Genomic DNA, 26,548 nt, shown 5'->3' on the forward strand with positions numbered 1-26,548 from the left:
TTTAAAGACAAAGAATTCTGCAAGTCTTAACACCATCTAACTTCAATGGACCACAAAAGATCTACGTCAAGACAGTTTTAAGCCTGTGTTTAATTGAAGAAAATATGAATTTACCCAAAGTTGTTTTCAGTAAAACAGACATATGAAAATGTAATAGGTGAATAAAAACAGAGCAGAACATCATCAGCATAAAAAAGAACACCTACAAAATGATCTAAAACAGCAACAAACCACGATCACATAAGCTTCGTGTAGCTTTTAAATGTTGAACATAATTACTTGTTCCATAAAACTTCATCTTTCATAGCCAAAGCCCTGACCTAATATTCACTCTCGCCTATCACCCCTGAGAGGTACTTTAAAAACACCCAGGAGTTTTAAGAACACCTAGAAATTTTATGTAGCCAATGTTGGGACAACAAAAAATAAAAGTCAGCTGAAAAAAAAAGCTTAACTTCCTGAAAACTGCAGTGCTTTTAGATTAGTCCAATTTCTTCTAAAGAAAACAGACCAGCATGAAACAGGAGGAGCAGCATGCCGCTTGCATAAACCCCTCTTTAAAAAGACAAATGCAGAGCTAAGTGGCGTAAAAACAATGTGCAATGGTCACCACACAAGTGGAGAGAATGTGATATGGTCTGATGAGTCATTCTTCACCATTATCCTCAACAAGTGGGCGAGTGAGTGCCTTTGTGAACTGCGCAGGCCTAACTGCCCTGCCCCCACAGTGATGGAGTCTTGCAGCTCATTTTTTTGCTGCAGGGAACATTTCTACCAACATTATTTAAGTTCAGCTGTTCCTTTTGAGAAAAGGGTCTTGGCAAACTCACACAAAATTGGTCTGAGTGATTATCTTTAGAATCTGATCAAACATTTCCAGCCTTGAGGGAGAGGTGATTCTAAAGGTGCGAAAGCTGAACTCAAAAGTGAATGGGAAATTAGGTGCATATCTTCATTTCTCGGAAAAATGTAAGACTTTTTATGTCATTTCTGTATTGTCTGTTTCGTTATTGCATTAAAAAAGGGATTTGTTACATAGATAAAATAGTATTACTACAATAGAAAACCTGAGATCAGAGCAAATCAGTGATTCTTCAGTGGTTTAAGAGCTGAAAGCTACAATGAATGAAGTTGAATAAGTGGAAAGTATAAATTTGAAACAATAAATGAAGCTATAGAAGCAAATTACTTGAAGTTTGGAAAGTAAGAATAACAAAACTCATAAAAAAAGATGTGAAACCATCTATCTGGGAAGAAAAAAGATGGGGACTCATGAATTGTAATGACATGTATTAAAAAACATGTACTGTAAGCAATAAAAACATGACTAATTTAATATTTGCTTAAAACGTTGGATTCAATGAAACATGCCCCAAAAACGTGTTTAAGACTAAAAAAAAAAAAAGATTTTCATGAAATCTTTGCCAAACCTGACAATGGCTCGCACTTTGATTATTTATAGCTGTGGAAGGTTATTATTATTATTTTTTTTAATTGTATTTTTTTTCTTTTTAAATATTTACATTTTTCAGGGATTTAAATTGAATGGATGCGTAATGATTTAAAACTAAAAATCCTAATTAATGCAGTTCATTCATTTGTGCTTATAAATAAAATCTATGGAGAGAAGGCTATTTTAAAGTTAAAAAACAAAAAAAAATCAATAGACGTGTGGGGTCTAATGCATCTGCTCACCTTTAGCTCTCGAGCTGCTACATGCTCCACTGATCACAAATGTTGGAGAAGCATCACACTAACTTGAAGAGGTAGATTTATACTCTATAATGTTGGGGGGAAACGCCACACTGCATGTGTGCTCTTGCACCCCAACACATTTTCCGAAAGTGAACCGATGCTTTCTGGATTCTAGATTCTGAATCATGACGTAAAAGATTCCTACGATTCCTTTATTTATTTGTTTTTTTATCTACAAATTTGGCAAACCTTTACTGGAGACAACTGTGATTAACAAAGGTACTGCTGCCACAGTTGATCATTGCTGGATTGACTCTCTCTTTCTCTTGCTGACATGCTATATTGAGCTAGACCACAGCCAATAAGATCTGTCAATCTGCTCCCTCAGCAGGCACTCGCAGCTCCTTAGAAGACAAAGCAATTTTTGGTGATTCCAAATCAGATTGGATCTATCTGTAATTGTTTTAATCAGTCAGGTTTAGTTGAGTGGTAAATAGCACATTATCCCTAAGACAACCTGGGAGTGAATGTTTATTTCTACTTTTCTCTGTCTTTAGAGGCTGCTGTAGCACTTTTAATGTATTAAAATAGATTTAAATTTGTGGGGTTTTTTCTTTTAAACATGAAAAATATCAAATTAATTCTGTAAAATCCTCTTTTTGATGTTAAAAATCAATGCTACTTATTGCAAAAATTGCTAAATACTACATTTTTTTCAGGATTACCAGAATTTAGAAACATTTTTTAAAGTTTTTTTTTTTTTTTCCAAAATAGTTACTTAATGAAGCATAAATCTCATCATTTGGGATAGGCATAGAGGGGACAGCTGCTTTATGTCTTCCTTTTGCAGTACACCAAAGTGTGGGCGCACACTGTATAGAATGCTCAAGTGGTGACCACATTTAGGATATCTAACCATTGTTATGGTCAAAAATCTCATCTCGACACAATGGGTTCCCCTCATTTGCTGTCTTGGATGTTTGTCAGTGTGCAGCTGTGTTCGTGTCATTTCCCAGTGCATCAGGAAGGTACTAGGAAGGTAGGCTATGATGCTCCTTTGCAAAATATTTTAGATTTAAAGACGAGAAAAGTTCAACTTATAGAGAAAATAAGGCAAAAATCTGCTACTGATAAAGTTGTAATTTACTTTAGCATACTAATGCATACACACTGAATGCCAATTTGGAAATTTTCTCCAATTAATAACAATGGGGCTTGTGCCACAAAATGCACAATTCGTCTGAAATATCAGTTTAACCGGCTCCGCTATTACCAACATGCATGCATAGGAACTGTTTGGCTTTAAATAGCAGCAATCAAGGATGCGTCTGTTTCCATGAAACAGGCCAATGGCATCCATGCACAAATGGCAACTGAACGGCTCCATGATAACAATTAGGATACTAAATGACGGCAGTCTCTAACTAATTTTCACAGTCTAAAGGAAATAATGACAAATCCTTCAGAAAACACTTTAGAGTGTGTTGCCTCTACCACTAATTTGTCTCGATATGTGGTATGAGGATTGCTCTAGGCACCAATGCGAGACCAAACGGTTACATTCTCTTTTTCCCCACATCTTGGTAACACGAAGACCCCACATTCTCTTCAGGCTATGATTGACCATCTGGATGACATTTACAGGCCTGTCCACCCACAGCCACCTCTTCAACATGGTTGTTGTTTTTCCCCCCAGTCCTTTTCTAGGGAAGCCACAGCCTCAGGATCACTCACAATGTGTAGCCTTCATGCACTGAAAGGACACCAGGCATAAATTCAATCCTGCTGCTAAAGCCAGCTCAGCAAACAGTAGATCGTCTGCATTGCTGCGGGTGAGACACACTGTAGATATTCAAATGAAGAATGGTCGGATATTGTTTTAAAGTTATTTGTGAGTCATATTTAATCAATGCAATCTACACTAACAGTGATAGAAACAAATTTTAGACATACAAATATATCATTTTTTTTTTAAATTCATGGGTAATTAACAGCTACATAGTTTGATCAGTCTTAAAACCAGCTTATGATAGAATGGTAATGAAGATGGAACAATATATTTTCTTGGTATCTCATAAAATGATTGATACATTCCTATCAGTAAACGTTTGTCCTAAAACAACTTTAACAAGTTTACTTTTCTCTATCCCACAAAGAAATACTTTTTCTTCGCTGTTCTTTTCCTTTAATAGTACCTTTTTCCTGACTTTATTCATGCAGAAAAGAAAAAAGAAAACATGATTAATCCTGAAGGCACAGTTATATGATTATATGCTGCAGTCTGATGGTTTTATTTTTAAAACGGTGTTTAAAGTCCAGATGGAATTGAATGTTAGATTTAAAGAAAATATAAAGTTCTGATATAATAATAATGCACAACCCTGAGAAAAAACTTAAGCACTAACTACTGATGCACATAAAGACCTATTTCCATACCACTTTAAAAATTCTAAAGCTGTACAGAACAAACCAAGATACTTCTTCCTTTTTTATTTGTCAAAACTACAAGTTGATAAAGAAGCACATGTACAGTTTATGCAGTATATTTTCTATAAATAAAGAATTTGTGTCTAAATTGTACACATAATCTCTGATGTCATACATTTTTTTTAAACTTTTACTGTCCAGTCACTGAGAAACCAATTGTACTGTTTAGACACAGAAGCTCTATATTTGCATAAACCCCTTTAATTTTTGAAACAGTTCGGTACAATCACACCAGCCGCAGCAACTCGCATTTAAACAGCAACTTTTGGCTCATTAACCCGCATTTCAGATTTCCAAATTCTAACCTCGCATTTACGTGTTGCTACACAAGTTTTTTAGTTTGTTTGTTTTTAGTTTTTAGTTTGTTGAACTTGCACGCTGCAAGTTCAACCAGCTGAACTTTCGACTGCTTGAACGTCAAACAGTTGAACTTCGACCAATCGGAGACTTGGACTTCGTCATGACAGATGGGTAGCGTCCTTTTCAAAACACGGAAGTGCCAACATTTAGATCACGAAGGAGAAATTAATGATTAGGATTTGTGTCCGATGGGAATTCTCTGACACCAAGTCTTTCATACATCAGACTAGAGCTGTGAAAGAAAAATCCTGGAGAAAGACTTTTCACCACTTCAACATTTCGCACCAAGACTTTTCCAACTGTAGGTGGCAGACAAGCGCTGGCAAACAGCATAGAGGTACACAGTAGAAAAACAAAAGAAGAAGAATCCCCTCCCGGCTGCTCCCTGCTTGTCCGCCGCTGGTCTGGTGTGAACACCAAGGGGGGTTCTTAAACTCTCAACACATGCCCGGTGTAAATGGTGCATTCGGGTTGTTGTGCCCTAGGTATAGTAAAGGAAAAACATTTGTCTTTCTTTTAAAAACACAACTAAAAAGGGGTTTGAAATCAATTGGAAAACAAGACAGAAGGATTGGTAGCAGCTAATGGAGATCAGTAATTTGGCAAATCAAAGGCCAGGTTCTGCCCACACAGGACTTGAATCGCCCTTCTGTGTGCCTTTGTTCACTAATTGGAAACCTTCACTACAATAAACCCCGTTTTGTGCCTATGAGACAAATGAATGGTGTAATGCCTTTGCTGAAAATGTGACAATAACTTCCCCTTGAGAGACAAGTCCTGCAGCACTTTTAGGCTCCTGCTGAGCATTTTCAACCCCTCTTTAATTTGCATAGCATGCCTACACCGACATAAACAGTGATCTCACATTTCTCTTTAGGGGTTTAGTCTCAGTGAAATTAGCACGGACATGCAGTAAGAGTTATTCTCCTCCTCATCTCCTGTGGGTTTTTTTCAGTCAACATCTCCTGAAGAAAGCTGGTTCATGGCATAGCAAGCAAACCATGCAAAATGACTGGGAATCAAAGCTATATAAAAATATGTAAAAGGTAGCTTTCAGATTCATTAATGCTACTGTATTTTTTTCTAAATCTAAATTACTTTTAACAGCAGTGTGGGTGGCAGGAAATAGGCTTTTTAATGCAAAAGTGACTGTGATGTGACTATTTCCCAAACCAAATGAGACAATGCATGAAAAGAGCATAATGAGTTTCTGAAAAGGATGAGGCAAAATACAAAATTTGCTAATGTGAACCATAATAATGAATAGGGAAATTGCTAAAAGTTTAAAAGCAGCACCAACATTTCAGACCTGATAATTATAGGTTATTAGCACTGATTCTGTAATGGGAATGCGATCTGTAGCACTTGCAATCACATTTACATAACATTTCTGGTTCTAATTTATGCATTTTCATGACTTTTTCAGCAAGTTTAAAGATTAGTGCCAACATTAGTCAGGTGATGTGCTATGTTCGTTTTTATAAGGATGGCTGCTACAGAGGTGTAAATGTAGGAGCATTTCAAATGGTGAAGAATTAAAAAAAAGAAAAATAAACAAACATTTGTGCTCATTTCTTTTACAATTTAACCAGTTTGCTTTCATATTGTTGGTGTTGAATTCGTGCCATAATAATCTCTGTGATGCCTTGGAGCCCTCTTTCAGCAGCGGGAAATGGGTTTGGGAGAGTGGTGCCACTTTGTTGTGTGTCTATGACAGGAAATGCAAACCTCTTTCCAGTCATCTTCACTTTATATGAATTATTTCTTTATACTGTTGCAAAATAATTTGCAGAAAGGGACCACAATCCCTGCAGGCATAGTCATTTCTCATTTTTACATTAAATTTTCTAGATGAATGCAATGTCTGACCAACCACCAAACCTACAGAGATGAAGTAACCCTCCAACAACACATGCTCTTTTTGTCTTTCACACACACACATACACACTTGTTGTTTAACTTTTTTTTTTTAACTTGTCCTGTCCAACAGCTGACCAAGCACATCAGAGCTGAAGGCCTCTTGTATTGGACAGATTTTGCTGTTACAACAAGGGTTTATGGATTTTCAGATAAACAGAGTGCATATTTGAATAAACCCCTTTTGTGTTTGAGGCTAAGCTTAATTTATAGTTATATTTATATGCATTCCTTGTTGTACCGGACGGAAAAGGAAAAGAGAGGGAGAGAGTAGGATGTTAGAGATGGGGTATAAGGGGTTAAGATAGCGGAGATGGGGGCGGGACAGTCGTTAATACAGAGTCGTAACATTCATAAGTAAATTGCATGACTTGGTTCTCACATACACACACACCTCATTTATACAACAATGATGGAAGATTTATCTCCCAAGACTTATTCACACTTATTCACAGGTACACACAAGATTTGCATAACCAATATTCTTTGACAGGGGTGTAAAAACAGTACCCATGTCCATATTTGTGAAGAGTGAATAAGCAGGTGGTCAAATGTACATTTTGTGTGTCAGAAGAATTATAACCCCATGTTATAACAGCAAAATCTGCTTTAGCTTTCATCTGTTTGCTCAGCTGTGGGACAGGACAAATAAAACGAAAAAAAAAAATCCATTTAAAATATGGCATTTGTGTTTTAACCCTTGTGCTATCCTAGGCACTGTAACGTTGGGAGTTGGGTCATCTAGACCCACTAGACAGTGCGCTGAACCTTTTCTCTTCAATGATCTGTGATCTTCACTGGTGTCCATGGATTACATGAAATCTTTCCACCTTTATCCACCTTTGTCATGGTAGGGAGAACACGTCAATGTAAGGGTGGGGTCATCTAAGATAGCACAAGGGTTAAAAATAAAAATTAGATGCGAGATTGAAAAAACTGCACGATTTGCATGTTAGGCAAGCAGGATAGAAGACAGTCTAATAAAAAACCTGATTGAACAGCGACAGCTTCTATTGTTGCTTTTATTGTAGCTTGGTAATAAATATTGACAAGTAATATGCAGCTTGCATAGCTTTTAATTTATTTTGTGGTGCAGGTTTTGCTCTCAAATGTCCAATTTCAAAGGGGAAAAAGTCATTTCCTTTTACTGTAACGTAGATATGGAGTCCTAAACTGTTCATAATTAAATAGATAAATATTACCTTGTGCAAATGCACAATCAACCAATAGATCTCTCATAAATATATAAAAAGATCATGAAATTGTGAAAAACCTGCACACAGATTTTAAGTTAGCCATTATATACTGTAGCCGACAGGGCTCACACTACACACAAAAGAAACAACTCAACGGCATCATCCGAAGCACAAATTCGGTACGACGGAGTTTTAGGGCCACCAAAAAAAGTAAAATTACAAGATTTTAAACCGTAAATTTACGAGAAAAAAACTCCGAGATTAAAGTGGAGGTGATCAGCAAGTGAACGCAACACAGCAGCAGAGCAGACCGATTAAACTTAGTTTAACAGTTGAGCTGAATGTTTATTGATGACGTTCCCAATAATTGGAAGCTCCTTTGTTTGATTTATGATTTATCAATGTGTTATTCATTGATGGGTGGTTTGCAGGATCTCTGCAGCCCGATGACGCCATCGGCATCCCTGCAGCTTTCCACTTCAATCCTTTTCCTCCACTAAAGACAAGATCTCTACGTCTGTGTGACGCTTCCGTCTCAGGAGGAGCAGCATAGTTTTTTTTTTTTTTTTGGCATTTTCAACGTCCTAATGCTAATATAATAGAGTATTTTCATTCCTCTTTATTGTTTTATGTTGAAACGGGACGTTTCATCTGGATTAGGGACGTGTCTCTGAGCTCCTTATTTTACATATGAAACTCCGCTTTACTGACACTGAGCCGTCTCCACTGAAAATAATCTGATTTTGAGTCGCCAAAAGGTTCAGAATCAGAAAATTTACAAAAATACAAAAATTTACAAATCCAAAAACATAACTGATTGAAAAATATATGACTGTTATGAATGCAATTGTCTTTACAAAAAAAAAAAAAGATACAAGATTTTTAGTTTATATTATCTGGAGCATATAACATCTGGAGAGTGCTGAAGGCAACTTTAATAAGAAAAAGCTTTGTGATGAGAATAAAAAAAAAGAAACATAATCTTGATGGAAACAAACTAACAAAAGCATAACAATACTAAATTGTTTGGGGAGGCCTATACTTCAAACACAGCAAACCGCACAGATAACAAACATAGAACTTAATACTGATGAACTGAAACCATGAACTTAAATACAGTGAGATAATTAACTGAATAGAAACAGCTGTGAATAATTAAAGACTGAAAACTAATGTGACCATGCCTCAGCAAGAAATAAAACCCAAAAGATGTTATACTGAAAAGAAAGAAACTTGATTTTAATTCGATTAAAAATGCACTAGCCTTTTAATACAGCTAATTATTAAAATCTTAAATATAATAATCAAATCAACACCTGTTCTAATCAGACTATACACTACAAAGAAATACAAGATTGAAGTTATTTTGGGTTGATAACATCTTTCGCCGTGACAGGAATTTTATGTTATTATAGTAAACATTTTCACTTTATCAGAAGACAGTAAATATCCATCCGTCTCCAGCATTTTTAATATTATAAGGTTAACAGGACAGAAGAGGAACATCTCAATTTGTTCTCAGGGAGCATTGTTGTTTTTTTTTTTGTTGTTGTTGTTTTTTTTCGTTGCTATAACTAACTTCACAGCAGTGAGGAAAAAGAAAAGGATTTGAAAGTGCAGGACTTCTGAAACAGATGAACCTGTAAATTGAATATGCAATGAAAACTTTGGAGATCTGCTGCATGCTGTACTTGAATTCAGGCTCAGAGCGGGAAAACGTCAATTACTAAATATTTTATTCAATATGTCCCTTTTTTAACTTTTCCTCACTAAGACTTGGATACTTAAAACTCAAGGTCAAATGCTGAACTCACCCACAATGTCCCGTATTGAGGTCCCCCCAAAATGCACTTTTAAAAATTGCAAAAATGCACTTAACTTAACTTTTTTTCCCCTAAATTTATTTGAACTATAATGCATGTTGTTCTTGCAAGCAAGAACTGACAATTGACCATCTAAAAAGACTAAATGAAAACTAAATCAACCATAAAATGCTGTAAAACAGTTCATCCATTGTATTTCATTGAGCTAATTTTCTTAATCTTTGGATGTGTCTTTGTTATTATACTTAATTGATAACCTTAACAGTTTTTGTGTCTCAAAAGGTCACACATTTGTTCCCATTTGATCTAACTACCAAGTAGTTCATTTTAAATTGGTACAAATTGGAAAACACAAGCGTTTAAAGGTTATTTTTGCCCTTTAACTTCAATATAAAGACATTTTAAAAGGAAAGAAGAAGAGTTATTTTGTTGTTTTTGGATTACTTCAAGACTGCATCTAAAGTTTGTAAACTAATTACTTCTTTTGCTAACCCGTGACTTAAGTCCTACAAAGAGATTTGACAAAAAGACACACAAAAAAATAATGTCTGTCAGAACCATAGATGTAAATAAAAACGTATTTGACGTATTTCTGAGGAAAGTTCATTTATTGAATGAGCAGCATAAGTAAATGTGTTTCTTATGGCACTGGAAAACTTCCTAAACTGTTTCTGTCAATGCCACAATGCATATTCTTCCATTTCAAACTGTGGTGTTGTTTTTCTCCACACTAGGATCCTACAGCCCAGCAGGATGTGGACCCTTTGGGTCCCCGTCTAAACAAGAGTGAAAGACTTTCAGTTGGCAGAGAAATTTTGGGAAATTCCAAACACAAATCTTCCTTACAAAAGTGTCACTCCAGTGTAGAGTGGCATCAAACAAATACATAAATATACATTGTCCAGCATTGCAGCTGATCCTTAATTATTTTTGTTTAATTTTTTTATTTGAGTGGTTTAATTTTCTTGTTTTCTGCCAATATGTTTGCACCTTATTAAAACACTTTATTGCCAGACTAATAAAGCTGTCTTGGCTAAATCATTTAACTGCATCAGCATCTCTGTAAGGAAGTCCAGCTCTCTCTTTTCTGCTGCTCTTTGTCCCATCTATTATCAAGGTGAATCAGCTTGCCCATTTTATGCTCTCCATAAAACCTCTGAAGGCAGGGCTTCAACACATCATCTTAATTTTCAACTAAACTCCGGCTAAAGTGGTGTTTTTTGTATTTTTAACATGTTCTTCAGCATTTTACTGATGATGGAGGACTTATATAAAGAAAATTAGGCTTTATTCAAATCGTTGTGGATCAGAAGCAGAAAAAAAAACTGGTGTTTGAAAAGGATCATTTTTGTTACATTGAAGATATGGTACAAGCATCATTCTGATGCATCCACTTGCAGATGACTAGATTCATTTGTGTCACTCGAGCTGCCTCAAAACTCTACGGCTGGATGGAGGAGCATGTAAACAGATGGATGATGGGAAATGAGAGCGGGCTTACTCCGCACCAACAGTCCTCCCCCAACTCAGAGGTCTAGAATTTCCTCCTTGTAGACGATGCCTATTTGAATTTTTTTTTAAATTTTTTCTCCAAAGCAAAAGTTGCCTCTCCCTTTTGTCTTTTTTCTGCAGTAAGTTGACTTTTCTCAAAATATTGTGTTGTATTTCAAAAAAAAAAAAAAAAAGCACGGTTATTTTAAAATAGAACATGGCTCACATTTGGCTCAGCTGGCTGTGGGTCATACTGGGGCGCAGAAAACCTTAGGCATGTCCCTTCAGGCTACTGCCTAACTATGTAGCCACAGGGGGCCCCCCCAAGTCTGGGTCTCCCTGTGTCGGCCCCCAACCTGGATAAAATACAGGGTTGTGTCAGGAAGGACATCTGGCGTAAAACAATCTTTGCCAAACCACCTGTGGGAATCTAAAAGCTGCTTCGCTGTGGCGACCCCTGTAGGGATATGCCAAAAGATGGACAACATTTTCAAAATGCATAGTAAGCTTCGGTTTTCAAAAGTCCTAAAAAACGTTGTTATTATTTTCAGAGTTGAAATGTTGCTTCTATGTTGTAGATAATGAGTTTATTATCATGTTTTTCCACTTGTAGTTTTTTAGTTAAAACGTATTGACTTGTGAAAACAACTTTACAGAAAATTAAGTCTTTCCTTACAATATCAAACAAATTTAATTTACACTTATTTGATGGATCGTTTTTTAAAGTTTTTATTAATAATGAATTACTTTCCATAATGATTACATTCAACTCCCTTAATTACCAGGATAAAAAAAAAAAAACCCTTCTAAAACTTTTTTCACCCAAGCCCAATATTGCATTAATAGTTTGTGTTTGTAATTTACATAAAAGGTCAGCAGAGCAAACTCTGTCAGAGTTATTTTTATGGCACACAGAACAGTGCAATTACACTGAGGGGTTCAGCTTTTACACTTTTACAGTCTGAGCTGCTTTTGTGAGCCACGCTTATAATATAGAGCCTTGATTAAATTGGGTGCAGTAGGCTATTTGAGACGCCATCTGCTTGGAACTAAGAGTGAGAGTAATTAAAACAAACTTGCTGCTTAATAGAATTAAGCAAAACACAAAAAGAAAAACATAAGAAAATAAAATTGGGAGCTACTGTCCTTTGAAGGTTTTCATCCCTGAGCCAATTACATTTCATCCTTGGCGGCATGCAGTAAAAGAACATGGAGGGATGAGCCAAGTTAATTCGTATATAACAGACACAGATGGGAGCAGGCTTGCAAACATAAATGCATAGGGTCCAATTTGAACACAAAGGAATCTGATAACATCTGCATATATTAAAATTAAAGCCACGAGTGGCTAATTATGGCCCGGAGGTGCCACCCTCACTGACCCTCATTGGCTGAGCGACTGCTACACGCCCCTCAATTACCCCTCCTGCCCCTGTCACCCTGGTCAGAGACATGTAAAATGGTAAATGGTTAATGCCGTATACTTATGTAGTGTTTTTCTACCTTCCTCTAAGGCCCAAAGCACTTTACAGTCACAGACCCAGTCACACAGACATTCACACGCTAGTGGTGGCTCCACTGCCGAACACTGGATCCAACCTTCCACCAGAGGCAAGGTGGGGTTCAGGTGTCTTGCCCGAGGACACTTCGTCATATGGACGGGCAAAGCGGGAATCGAACCTGAAATATTACGATCAGAGGTCGACTGCCCTAACGCTGCACCACAGCTGCAATCATATGTTAAATTCACAAACTTTTTTTTTCTTTTAAATAGCAGCTTTTCTGTTTTTTTTTTGTTTGTTTTTTTACATCCATGGCAAACATATTATTTTTGGTCGTCTGGGGGTGACAAACAGGTACGTTTCAGAGGAATTGGCAAAAGTACACTTTTGGATTTCCTTGGCAACAAAGGTTTTTTTGCTTAGCATGTCCACATTCCTGATATTATCACATCCTACCTCATATTATTTTATTCAGCTTGAGCCAAGAATACAATGTTTCCAATTTTCAGGTAAAAAATGTGTGACCAACAGGGGAACGCAACTTTTGGAAGCTCGCCACACTAACGCTAATTTCAAATTAAAACATATGTATATGTATATATGTATATATATATATATATATATATATATATATATATATATATATATATATATATATATATATAACATTTCTTTCCCCAAATAGCTTTCTAATGATGCTCGAGGAGTTAGGTGGCAATAGACTAAAATTCCTAGTCAGTGTTTAAATTTTTAGAAGGTAGTAAAGAAAATTATTTGGAAGATCCTCTACCCGAGGTCAAAGGTCAACAAAATTTCAGTTGTGGCTGTATACGTAACCTTTGTCCTGTGAAATTTTGTGAAGACAATTTTCCATTTTGTGGGAAGAAATGTGACAATCGCCAAATTTAACACAGTGACTCGAAATGGCAGCTAGATCATCATTCCTGTGGCCATCCCATGAACTTTTTAAACTTCCTTTGAATATTCCTGAAATGAATTTTGTTAGTGAATTTTGATTTTTTTTTTTTGACGGTTTTGCTGCTGTGATGTCATTCTATTTTTTGGAAGGGAAGTCGTTCAACATGTTAAAAATGTATTTTCACCGGTTACTAGGTGAGTGCAAATTTTGTTTTTGAGTATGTGGTGGGGGTGAAATTATTCATTTAAAGGAGGAAGAATTGTAAAAACAATATGGCTGGATCATGACAATTCTAACACTATTTTCTCTGTTTTTGCCCATTAAAAAAAATGAATTCAGCCCTTGTGGCAGGTATGTTTGTTCACCTATATATAAGGGGGATTTTGGTTTATTTGCAGCTTAATAAAACTCTCCGACACTTAGTTTGAATGGTGACATGATAGTGCCAGTCGACCGGTTCTTAAATATTTTTTCCCCCATAGTGATGAAGGGCAGACTCTCATATGGATTTTACACAACCCCTGACAGTGTGAGCTTGTCACTTGAATTTAACACTGCCCTGTGGATTTTCCAGATGGCTGCACTGAGCGAGTTCATGACAGCACCCCGAAATCATGCTACTCACTCAAACACTCGTTGGCGGAGTCTCCGGTGGCCCTGGCCCAGGGTCTGTCCTGGTAAAAGGGGTGACATTTCTGGCAGTCAGCTCCCACGGTGTGATGCTGGCAGGCACAAACCAAGTCACCACGTTCCCCCTCAACGCACTCACTGGCATGACCGTTACACTTGCACCTAAGTGGAAAAAGGGTATAATATGGGTAAAATATGCCAAGACAGACTTTTTCTCTGTTTCTACTGTATGACACCAAAGGAGCCACAATCATGCACAGGTGGGTGAATTTTTACATCTCAATGAGGCGTCGTATCCTGTAATCTCCCCAAAATGATCTAAGATAAAGCTTTTATTACGTTTGATGAATCCTTTTAGCTGTGTCCCTTAACAATGGCTAAAATACTGCTAAAGAAAAAAGAAGGAATAAGCCAAATAACTACTGAGGATTAATCTAATCTGAACTTTTTCTATTCTCATTGGTCTTCAGTAGAAGGTACAAAGGAAGCATCTCCGTGAATTTGTCGGCACATATTTTTGAAGTGAATTCAATCTTAGATAAACAAAGAAAAGAAAAAAAGGTGAATATATTAACAAGCATCACAATATATTAATGTTGTGTAAATGCAAAAGCACTGCACACACTTGTGACATTTTCCAAACATTCCCTCTCATCACTTCTTAAAGATCATACACGAGCTGCAAACTGATGTGTCAGATCATGAACTGCTGTCTGTTATTTTTCTAAATTAAACCCATTTCTTATTTTTCCTCTTGTGAAAGGCATCTACCATGAACTAGCTTTTTTGGTTTTTTTGTACCTCTTATGTCACAGTGTCATCTTCAGTTGTCTGCAGTGTTGTCAACCAAGTAACTTTGTCTCTAGATTTAATGAGCTTTCACTTACCTCTTTTGACTATTTGAAAGGAAAAACTGTAAAACATGAATTTGTACTGTATATGAAGTAGGCATTGTACTCCTCTTGTCTATTTAGCATTGGAGCCTGTGCTGTGACTCAGCCCCTCCCACAAACCACACCACTAGAAGCACACACAGCTAAATGAAGCAAATGTTTTCCAGTTATGTTTCCAGCTGAAGCAGGTAAATGCAAAAGTATATCGTCCTTAATACTGTAATCTTTTGCACGTTACCTCAGTTCCGATTCAAACTATGCCATATTTTTCTGATTATAAGTCGCAGGAGCCAAAAAAATGCACAAAAAAAACACATAAATACGTTGCTCCAGAGTATAAGTTGCACCCCTGGCTAAACGATGTAAAATAAATGTGAATTATACTCCGGAAAATACGATACTATTGCTTATCGTTTCAAACGCTCAAAAAAGCATACCTGTTTAAATCAATGCTGTTTTCTATAGAGGCCTTAAGAGTCAAGGGTCAAATAACAAATGTAACACGTTAAATGTGAGCGTGCCATAGGTTGCAGTGGATCTGCTGTGGTCATTCTGTTCAGTCATAATGGAGCCACCCAGAAGGTCATGACACATGTCAGGAGGGGATGTGCTCTGCTGCACCAACATTAAAAACAAGTTTTACCACAAATGGCTTTTCAGTCATTTGAAATCCTTTTTATCCTTCTTCAATTTTGATCCAAAGTCATGTGAAAAAAAAAATGTGGCCTTCAGATTCATATAACTTTTGCCTGTTCAGCCATGATCTCTCATTTACTGTAATGTCATGAATCGGCATTGGTTGGAATCATACCAGGGTTTAAGAAACAAAAACGACCATAGTGTTGCTTTTGTGTTTTTCATTAGTGCTGACCATATAATAAATGTGCAAATGGAAAGATTTGTTTTTATGTGGTTATTTTGAACATTTGCGGTATGCTTAACTGCTTTGCCGTGTAACAATCACGCCTGGTTTCAGTTACAATGAACTCAGTTGCTTCTCATTGCTTTAAACACCTCAAACTTGTGAAAGCCCCACATTGTCAGTTTCTTGTGTCAGACTCTTGACCTGTAACAATTTATTCATGGATGTTACCTTAACGATAAAATGTTCTGGTTTGTGTAATTTTAAGTTTAAACCTTTAAAGGGTGTTCTCCTTAAATTAACCAAATACAATTTATTTCACCTACTTCAGTTCCTGCACAAAGTTTCTCAAAGAAATCCAAACATATATAAGCAACTAACATCTATTAGCAAGGCTTCTTTTTAAAGAAAATGTTTTTTACATTTGGTTTCATAGACAGTGTTAACATATAGCTTTATTGTGTTGACCAAGGTTGTTCATTTGGTGATTCATCAGTGACATTTTTCTGTGAATCTCTTAAATGGCTCCTGAAGTTTGAAGGATTTCACCTACAAGTTTCTCAGACCCAAAACTTGATTTTTGAAAGATTTTTTTTCTCAAGATGATTAGATATTGGGTGTAAAATGGGACCTTGAAAATCTTTTGCAGTCTTCTATAAAAAAATATTGTTAGGCAGAACTCTGCACACTTTTATAAAACGATACGTTCTTGTGGACAGTTGTTAATCAATGGAGTTAGCCTTTACAAACAGGAAAAACAATAAGCATTCCTTTAAATGTGATAATGTAACTTAGATTTTTTTTCTAGAGCATTGTATTGGGCTCAACAAGAAAAAGATTTTAGGAGAAAGAAATCTATAAACGCGAACAAAATTCATTCTTTCTTTCAGAAATTCAACTTAAATTTAAAAAAAAATGTAAAAACAGTTGTACATTACTGTACAACCATCTAAAAAATAGATTTGTTGAAAAAATGTGTTTAAAACATCCTCAAGTGAGAAGATCAGCAAGAATGGACACAGGAGTTTTGGTGAAATTATTGCATGATCTAATTTGAAAAAAATAAATGGTAACATTTTCTTTTGAAGTACAGTACTTACAGTGTATATAAGTGGTATTTACATGGTACTTACTGTGTAACTACTGGGTACTTTCAGGGTATTTACATGGTACTTTTATGGGACTTACTGGGTAATTACATGGTACTTTTTGTGAACCAAATAGTACCACATAAATACACAGTAAGTACCATGTAAGTACAAAGTAGACACGGAAAGTACCATGTAAACACACTGTAAGTACCAAGTAAACTCCATAAAAAGTTCCATGTAAATACCCTAAAAGTACCACAATAAGTACCATGTAAATACCACTTAAGTACACTGTACGTACAGTACTGTAAAAGACAGCGTTACTTAATAAATAAATAAAAGCTCAATATTTACAATATTTTGTTGCAATTAAAAGCACATATTTTTTATTTTTCTGTAAACAAAATTAGTCAAACTGACACAAATGTCTTGGATCATCATGGGTTAAAACTTTCCAAATCATTTTCTATATATTTCAGACAATTTGTTAAAATTAATTCAGTTTGGTAAACGGCATAGCCTTGTATAGTGAATTTCTACCTTCCTCGAAGGCACAAGGCGCTTTACAGTCACAACGACATTTCCCCTTTCACCCACTGATGGCTATTCACACACTGGCACCAACCTTCCACCAGTGGGAATTGAACCTTCTGCCTTCTGATCAGAGGTCGAACCCCTACCGTTGCACCATGGCCGCACAATTGCTATGCAATTTTCTCAGGATTTTTACACATTTACACCTTCCGACTTGTTGAAATATTTTCCTCTGGAGTGTAGTTGCAGCTGCCTTTGCGGTGTGTGGTACATCTGGCAGGCTGCCTGCTTTTCTCAAGGAGATGTGATCAGATACTTGTGAATGAATGACAACTTATGTCAAAATTAGTCAGCTGCTGTAGAGACACATGGTTTTGCCAGCCAGAGGCTTGGTCTAAGTAATTTCTTTTGTCACTTGCCTTGCCAACAACACGTAACACTAAAGTGACTCCAGTCAAAATGTTAGACCTTTGTGAAAATTGTTGTATGATGAATCTAATTGGACATATTTTGGGGAACTGAGGGCACAAACAACATATGGCCACCTGCCAAAACAATAAAGAATAAATGTTTGGATTCAAAACATTTTCTTTAAACTTTTCTTACAGACTCTGTTATAGAAAGACTTTAAATTCAACCATTGATTTTTTTTTTTTTTTCTGGATTGAGACATTAACTTGTTTTTTTTTTATTGCGCAATAAAGTTGCCGTGTGACAGATTTTTTTGTTTTGTTGACAATACAAGTCTACAATGCACTGATCAGTTTTTACACTGAAAAACATTACAACTCAAAGGAAGATCTATAGATCAGAAGGCAAAGACAACATATTAACCTACAACTAAAATTTGATAACACATAAGAATTTTCTTTTTAAATTTGAAAATGGAAAAGGACAACAACAAGCTAAAAGTATTAAAGAGAACACAGAAAATTCCTTTTGTATAAGAAACAAGGGCCTAAAGTCAATCTAAGTCACTTAGACTATACTGCATTACTCAGTGGTTAAGCTATTGTCAGGAGCGGCCGCATCTGAAAGAGAGTGCGGTGTGTCTTGCAATTCCCCTGAGCCTCATTAAAAATGAAACTTGTGATTGTTGTGGTAAATGCAATGGAAGCTGCTCACACCTTTGATGTATGACGTGATGTGATGCTGTCATACGGTGCCCTTACATCACACTCTAGTGACTAGTCAATAGTAAAGCTTACAGGTTACATAGGCAAACCTGTACGGGGCACACAAGGAGCGCACACTTATCACATGAGCAGCACTTATGAGCCACTTGAGCAGTCTGTAGGATTTGGGGTGGGTAAAAAGAAAATTAAAATATCCGTATGACACGCCTGAATCTTGCCTACTTCACCCTGACGTTATCCTGGCACGTTCCATGAGTGTTTGCTACAACTTGGCGCTCACAGCATGCCCATAGGAAAAATGTGCATGAACATATTTGCTCATTACCTCACTGAACAGTCTACTACTTTGCTATTTCATGCAGGCCACTTGCGTGCCTCGTACACGTTTGCCCATTTTTACCACAGACAGCCCGCATCTAGCCATAAGGGCAGTTGTGACTAAAATAGAGTATATTTGTTTTAGCAGACCCAAAATGACTAAGCCAATTGTCGAGTCGGTGAAATTGTTTAATTCACCCAGGAATGCAGAACTCTATCTTGAAAATTGTAATATTTCTTTTGTTGTTATAAAATTGACTTTCTTATTGCATTCTGATGCTGCTCTGTTTACCACGAACCCTTAGAAGTTACATCCCCCTTCTTGCATATGGCCAGTCTGCTAATCTGAAAAGCAGCAGGGCGTTATCCTAAAATAATGTGATGACAATGAGAAACAACAGGTGCGATTTGACTTTTAAATGAATTGATTTTACAATGAAAAAAAGGGGGGAACACTGAATGTTATCACAAAAAACATGTGTGAATGAGGTTCAAAGATCACCTTGTTATTGTGTGATGGACTATCCTGGACTCCTGCAAGTTGTAGGTTCAAAGACTTCAATACCTAATGAAGGCATATAGGTCAAGCATCTACATAATTTAAAAGAAGAAGAGTTACTGTGCAATACTGTGCACAGATTCAACTGTTAGTCAATAAGCAGCTTTCCCCAAATAATTGAGATTAAAGGTCAACTTTTTAGGTTATGGCTCTGCAAAAGTAGATTTCTTGATCCAGATTGAACCAATGACCTTCTACGTAAAACCTCTAACATTTGAGTTCACTGCAGGTGTTCTCAAATCTCCCTTGAGTTTGGGTCCTATCGATATTCTGTGGAAAATCACAACAAATCTTGCAGCATGCGACTTGCAGATGTGACGTGAAGCAGTGTGGTGTGAAAGCATGTGTACTTGATCAGAAAGCCTAGATTTAAGGGTACCATGGTGCTGTGTGGGTCTGTCCCTCAGGTGTTGTGGACATTGATGGGTAATTTGTCATGCCGCTGTGCTGATCCTAAGTGTTTATGACAGGTGTCAGATCAAGTTTATACTCTCTTTGAAGGCTTCATCTCAACGACTTAATCGTCCACTCCTGTCTGCAGCAGAAAATGTGCAGCATGGTCCGCAGTGCCGTGTTCTTTCTCATTACAGGGAGTAACAAACCAAGAGAGGTGGAGGGGGAACGGGGAATTCTTGGTTTGCTTTCATCAGATGGGTAACTTGACAGATAGCAAAAAGTAGAGGATGAAGAGCTAGCCACTTATCTTGCTTTTGCACACATACACTATCCCAGTTTTATGCAACTCCATGCTCTGGGAAGTATACAGAATATCCACATTATAGATCACTAACAATGACTCTGCTCTCCTGATATTTCCAATAGACTGCATACTAATGCTATAAGTCATTTTTTTTTCAGCTATTGTTGCAAATACTGTTTATATAAAGCTATCTGCCTATGAACAGAAATGCCATGTCCCTTTTTCTGTCATAAACATTGAAATTTATATTTAACTTCATTTTATTCTCATCATAATTAAATAAAAAACCTGATGCATTTAATGGTGAATTCAAGCTAAGCTTTATAAGTAATCCCATATAAATGCATTAAATGTGATTATTTGTGACAAGTGATCAAACGTTTGCTGTCATTTGGTTGCAACCCATCATGCGGTTGCTCCAGCAGAAACATTTCCTCCAGATTTCAGTGGACTTTTTTTTCCTGATCAGAAACGGAAATCCCTACCAAAGTTCACGTTTTGATTCCAAATTTAACAGGATTTGATCACAAATTCATCAACTTTTGATTCAAAAAACAATGTTTATTTGGTTAAATGAAAACTCTTGTCAGAAAACTAGATATAAGCTTAACAAATATGGAATTTTAATTATTAAACAATTCTTGTTTGCTTCGTCTAACATTTTATGCCTTTTTTTAAATTAATCTAAAAAGAGAACTGATTATAACTATGATTATAACTATAACTAACGATATCTTCATGGGCTTTTCAAAAGCTTAAATTCCGACTGATGGCATGTGAAAATAAAAATGTGGCCTGTGGCGTGCAAAAACACGCTGAACGGGCATTCTTCAACTGGCTTTACAGGGTTCACACTGGACTGGTGCTACCTGATACCAGCGCGGGGACTCACGGTTGGAAGAGGCTTGGTGCAAAATGAAGTGGTGCAAACCTCACTGATCTTGCTCCAGGCTTTTTGTTTTACAGATTTATTCTGACATATAAAAGACTTGGTGTCATATACTTTTGACTGGACACAAACCGCAATAGCTGCGCAGTGGCACAGTGGTTAGCACTCTTGCCTAAAAGCAAGAAGGCCCCCGGTTCAATGGGGAACCTTTCTGTGTGGAATTTGCATGTTTGCATGCGTGAGTTCTCTCCGGGGTCTCCAGCTTCCTCCCACCATCCAAAAACATGCTTCATAGGTCAATTGGCAACTCTAAATTGTTCATGGATGAGAGTGTGAGAGTGAATGGATGTGTGATATGTGACTGGCGACATGTCCAGGGTGTTCCCTGCCTTCGCCCACAAGTGGCCGGGATAGTAAATTCATTCTGCGGTTCCCAATGGTTACTTTTTAAAGTTAAAAGCAACTTAAAAATATTCAGGTTTTTCAAAACGAAATGCAATCTATTTAAGCTGATGTTTGCTTCATTTACAGAACATTCTCAACTTGCAACAGCAAATGTTCTGATGCACTAACAGCAAGTCTTCGTTTTTTAAATATTAAGCTTTCGTTTATTAGTAATAAAAAGCAGTGAAACAGCTATTTCATAACTCCAATGTTTAGAGATTTTTATGTGCAGGTATATTTTAAATATAAATATTTGTAATGAAACCACCATAAACCAAGTTCAGTAACCCTGTAGTAGACGCAGGTACCACACAGTACCCGTCCAAACAGATTTTTGAGAAGCAAGTCATTTTTTTATGAGGAAAAATCCATTTAAGAACAATTAAGTTTTGATATACACATATTTTCTTGATTAGCAAAACAATCTCAACACTTTCTGTGTCATGGTCACTTTTAAAACAGTTGTCATGTCCGTGTTTTAAAAAGAACGCTACAAATATGACACTACTAAATCCGAGTCCCTGATTGGTTAAGGTTCAACTGGTTTAACAGCGTGCTTTGTACATAGAGCCCAAAAACTGACTTATACGCACATTTACTTAAACTTTTCTTTGAAAGTTGTCACTTGAATGCACATTTGTGAGCCAGGTGTGAATGTAGAATTAGAGCTGCACTTGGACTGACACGTCCACTGTGTAAACCCAAAGTTGTTGTTATTGAGCGCCATTTTTTTCTCCGCCTTGTCTTTATAAACTGGGTGTTGTGTTGTACAGTAGATTCAGCTTCTCTACCTCAACAACTAACTTCCTGTTGCCCTTAGTGCAAAGTTCACAGTAGTTGTTGGTGCGATGCGTACTGTTTTTGTCTCTGTGATAGTTATGGGAAAGTTTTATTTTGAAAGTAAACTAAAAGTTAATTTTAAGACTTGCAGCTTGTTTCCTTTGTTTCTCTGGCTGTAGCTCTGCAGTTTGACATGGAGATGTGGGAAAATAAAAAAACTCAACTAAATTCCAACTAAATTTTAGCATTGCATCGCTGTCAATAGTAAGAAAGGTTTATGAAGTCTCAGGTGTGAATCTTCTGAAGCAGATTACTCGCATCTGACATGACACATATGCACTGCTGCTGCTTTGGTGTGAATTAGGTGTAATTCTATAAGCACAAAAATGCTGTTTGACAGCCTTCATGAGCATTCCAAGCTTTTCGATTTTCCAAATTACTCTTATGGATATGACAGAAAGAGCTGCATGCGCAGGTGGTCGGTTCAAAGGTGGCTTAAAATCCCATGTTTATTTACCTGCACGGTGGAAATTAAAGCACTTTAAAGAAAGCCTTCTGGGAATTTCGGAATGTGCAGTTTCTAGTTTCATTACCTGCCTCCCACAGAGAAATCCGAGATGGCGTAGAAGTACGAGCGCAAAACTTTGGCATCTTTGAAAAACTCGTCTCCAAAAGTGTTCAGGCGGTCCAGAGAAATGAGCAGGTCAGTGGCTGTCACCCATTCCTGAAAAGAAAAGAAAAGAAAAGACAGATGAAAAAAAAAAGACTGGGACCAAACATAATTAAAAACTAACAAGCTGATGTTGCCAAATGAAGAGAAATGGAGTGGAACCATAGGGACTGTGTGTTGGCAGCTGTAGTTGCTAAGGCACAAGCAGGAGGCAAGTAGGGCAAAACACCACTAAACAGACTATAAACAAAAAGTCTTTGCAAAGTTATGAGTTCAAATTAGTGGTGTCTTAATGGGTCAGCAGACTAGATTGAACATTTATCAGCAGAATAAAACTGTGGAAGGGGAAATACTGATAATATAGCAGGAAGGCTATAAGCGATTAATGTGAGCAAAACATTAATAAAAATTAAAAGAAAGTAAAAGGAAAAAACACCTCAGTTGTACTTCAGTATAACAAACTGTCCTTGGCAAAGCTCCCAAACCTGATATGATTTAAGCTCCTTTCTTTGAACCCATTGCAAAGATAAAGGTGGGATGAAGCATCAGTGGGAGAAGAGAGACAGCAAAACGCACAGAGAAAGCCAAAACAGGAAGTACAATGGTAGAGTAGGAGATAAAAGTGAGGCCAGGTTAAGAGAAAACAAATGACATAAAAAAATAATGCTGCAGAGCATCTTTTTGCTTCTTCCTGGTTTGGGACTCCAAAAAAAAGCTGTGTGTTGTGAAGACCTCCCTAGAGATGTCTTTGAAGTGTGTCAGGAGGAAGACTAGAGCGGATGGGCTTCAGACTAAAAAAATACTTTGAATTCATTCATTGACCCTTTTCTCAGAAATTACGCAACATCTTTGTCTCTAAATCTCATCAAATTACCTAAAGCACACAGGGATTTGCTCAAGAAAACATTCAGGTGATTTCGAAGAAAGAATTGACCAAAATATGTACTTTAAAGAAAAATGTACCTCGAAAATTAGTCGCATCGCATTTTTTAAGTTTAGTGCTCCTGGTTTTCTTCTCTTAAATAATGCAAGCTAAGACTGTTTTCAGTTGTATTGTGTTTGCTGAGTTTGATCCTTCCTCTCAGTCATCATATCATCTGAATAAATGAGTCCTCAGGATTTTCAGGACCATGCTTTTCGGTTTTCCACTCTCTGTCTTCTTTTCACCTTTTCTTTCTTAAGAAGAAAAGGCTTTTCTGAAAAACCTTTCCACAAGCCACGTGAACGATCAGGACCTTCACCTTTCACCGGCGGATGTGTAGAAGCTGCACATGTTACTTCTATCGCCCTATCTTAGGGAGATAAAAGTAAAAAAAATAAAAATAAAAAATTGGTGCTGGTTTTTATGGTACACACTAGGAACTAACTGGTGCGCACCTGGAACTAACAAGAAACCACAACTAAATACCGTATTTTCCGGACTATAAGTCGCTCCGGAGTATAAGTCGCACCAGCCCAAAAATGCATTATAAAGTAGAAAAAAACACAGATAAGTCGCACTGGGCTATAAGTCGCATTTTGACGGGAAATTTATTTGACAAAATCTGGGACCAAGAACTAATAACTTTCACAACCTCATATTACACAATCATAGCAGACTGTTTATCTCATAATTTCACAGTAATTCTTTCTCATACTTATTTATTTATTCCTTTCATGAAGCATCATTGTCCAACTAATACTCTGTTTTCATCCTGTATTTGTAGAAACAGTTGTTATTTTTATTGCATTTCTGAATCTATGAAATCATTGGAAAATAGAATATTATGTTGTTAGCCTTCAAGATCTTACTGTAAAAAAAAGTTTGCTGATTCTCTGAGTCACTTAACATACTCTTAACACTTAACATACCTCATACATCAAATTGACCCAGGAACATCATCTCTGTTCCTCACAAATGAACATAACAGGAGGGTTAACAATGTATTTATTTCAATTTATTTCTAATATAAGTCGCTGCGGAGTATTAGTCGCACCCCTTGCCAAACTATGAAAAAAAGGGCGACTTATAGTCCGGAAAATACGGTACATGGTTTTCAGTTATATGTAACTTTAGGGGCTTTGGACTCTCACATTAGGTTATGATTGTTTTTTTGTTTGTTTTTTTGTTCAGACACATATAGTTCAATTTTTTAACATGTTTAAGTTTGGCAAGTTTTACTTCTGTCTCCTGAGTTGGGCTCTTCAAACACACAGATTTATTTCCATCTTTTTCATTAGTACGTTTTCGGATGCTACCGATTCAAAGTAAAGAAGTACAATTTGTCTTTTTTATTGTAAGTCATCAAGTTAGTAGCTTGATGTCTGCTGCACATGCCACAGATGAAATCAAAAATGCTTTACAGTAAAAAACAAAGACGTTATCATGAATATTTAACAATAAGCCTCCTACTCAACTAAAAGCATTTCTAAAAAATATGCATTACCTTTTTTTTTTAAAGACTTAACATGATCTAACTAACCTATTTAATTTTTATTGTTTTAATGTTTGTACCCGTTTTTTGTTCAAATGAGATTTTTGAAAAGGTTCTTTAAAATAATCAGGAATCAGGAAACTTTATTGTCATTTTATCATGATAAAACGAAATTAGGCTCTCTGGTCCCGGGCCAGCCGTTTACATTCAGACATAAATAAATATAGTATCAATAATGATATCAGACTGTTACGGAGATAAGAAGCGTTATTAATAAATGTTCAAACTATGTGGAATTGTGCATGAAATGCAGTCAAAAATCAAACAGGTGTTTGTTTGGAGTGCGGACTGAAAGACGGACACGGCTTAAAAACAAACCTGACTTGCGCAGTTCGTAAGCTGAATGTTATAGTTTGATAAGTATCTGCACGACCCTCCTACTACTGTAAGTTTGTCCTTGAAACACCCAGGCTTTTCTGAAAAACTCCATCCTTTCCACAAGCCACACGAACGATCAGGACCTTCACCTTTCACCGGCAGACGTGTAGAAGCTGCACATGAGTGGGCTCACACCAGCTCTTTGTTCTACCAGAGATGCTACTCAGAACTGTTTACACACATTTTCTTTTTTTATTTGAAGCATCTGAAAACCTTACCCCAAATAATTGGTGAAACAGATGCTTGTGGCTTTCATGGATCATGTAACCTCCTAGCTCTTTTTTTTTTTTTTACTATCACTGTTTCCTAGCAACCTGTCGTAATTATCATTTGGTGTCTTGTTTTTTAGCCCGTTTTGAAAAGATTTATAATTTGGCTTTCTATTAACTTTCTTGTTTGCCTTCTATTTTGTGTTTGACGTTGGATAATTAGGACCACTTCACTGGTCAATTATGAAAATTAGGCTGTTTATATAATAGGGCACTATTAAAGCATTAGATTGAAGGTAACTAGCGCTCTAAAAAGAGGCTTCTTCATTTAGGTAATGACTGTCAAATGGTGTTGGAAGAGGATGGAAGGGGACTAATTGTTAATCTAAAGGTGAGCAGGAATGGGTCAAATAAAGAGGTTTCAAATGTAATCGTCCAGCTGATTAGAGCTTCAATGATGTAAATTACATACTTTCACTCTTTTGTCTCTTTTATTTCCTTCCTAAAGCAACACATTTAATTTAATTAATAGTCTTGGCGGAATAAGAGAAGGAAATAGTTAAATTGGTAGACTATCTTCACAGGTACACA

At 36.6% G+C, this 26,548-nt stretch overlaps 1 protein-coding gene across 2 annotated transcripts in view; it reads right to left on the bottom strand.

Annotated features, from left to right (window-relative positions):
* lamc3 (laminin, gamma 3) overlaps positions 1 to 26,548 on the bottom strand; it is a 151,814-nt gene that overhangs the window by 98,730 nt on the left and 26,536 nt on the right. For both annotated transcript variants that reach the window (XM_011481527.4, XM_011481525.4), the window contains exons 3-4: positions 22,820 to 22,950; positions 14,016 to 14,182 (exon numbers count right to left, since the gene is read on the bottom strand). In XM_011481527.4, coding sequence (XP_011479829.2) covers positions 14,016 to 14,182; positions 22,820 to 22,950 — 298 coding nt within the window. The remainder of the gene's footprint in view (positions 1 to 14,015; positions 14,183 to 22,819; positions 22,951 to 26,548) is intronic.

This window comes from Oryzias latipes, chromosome 12 (assembly GCF_053564925.1).
Source record: "Oryzias latipes strain Hd-rR chromosome 12, Olatipes_Hd-rR_3.1".
Lineage (NCBI taxonomy): Eukaryota > Metazoa > Chordata > Actinopteri > Beloniformes > Adrianichthyidae > Oryzias > Oryzias latipes.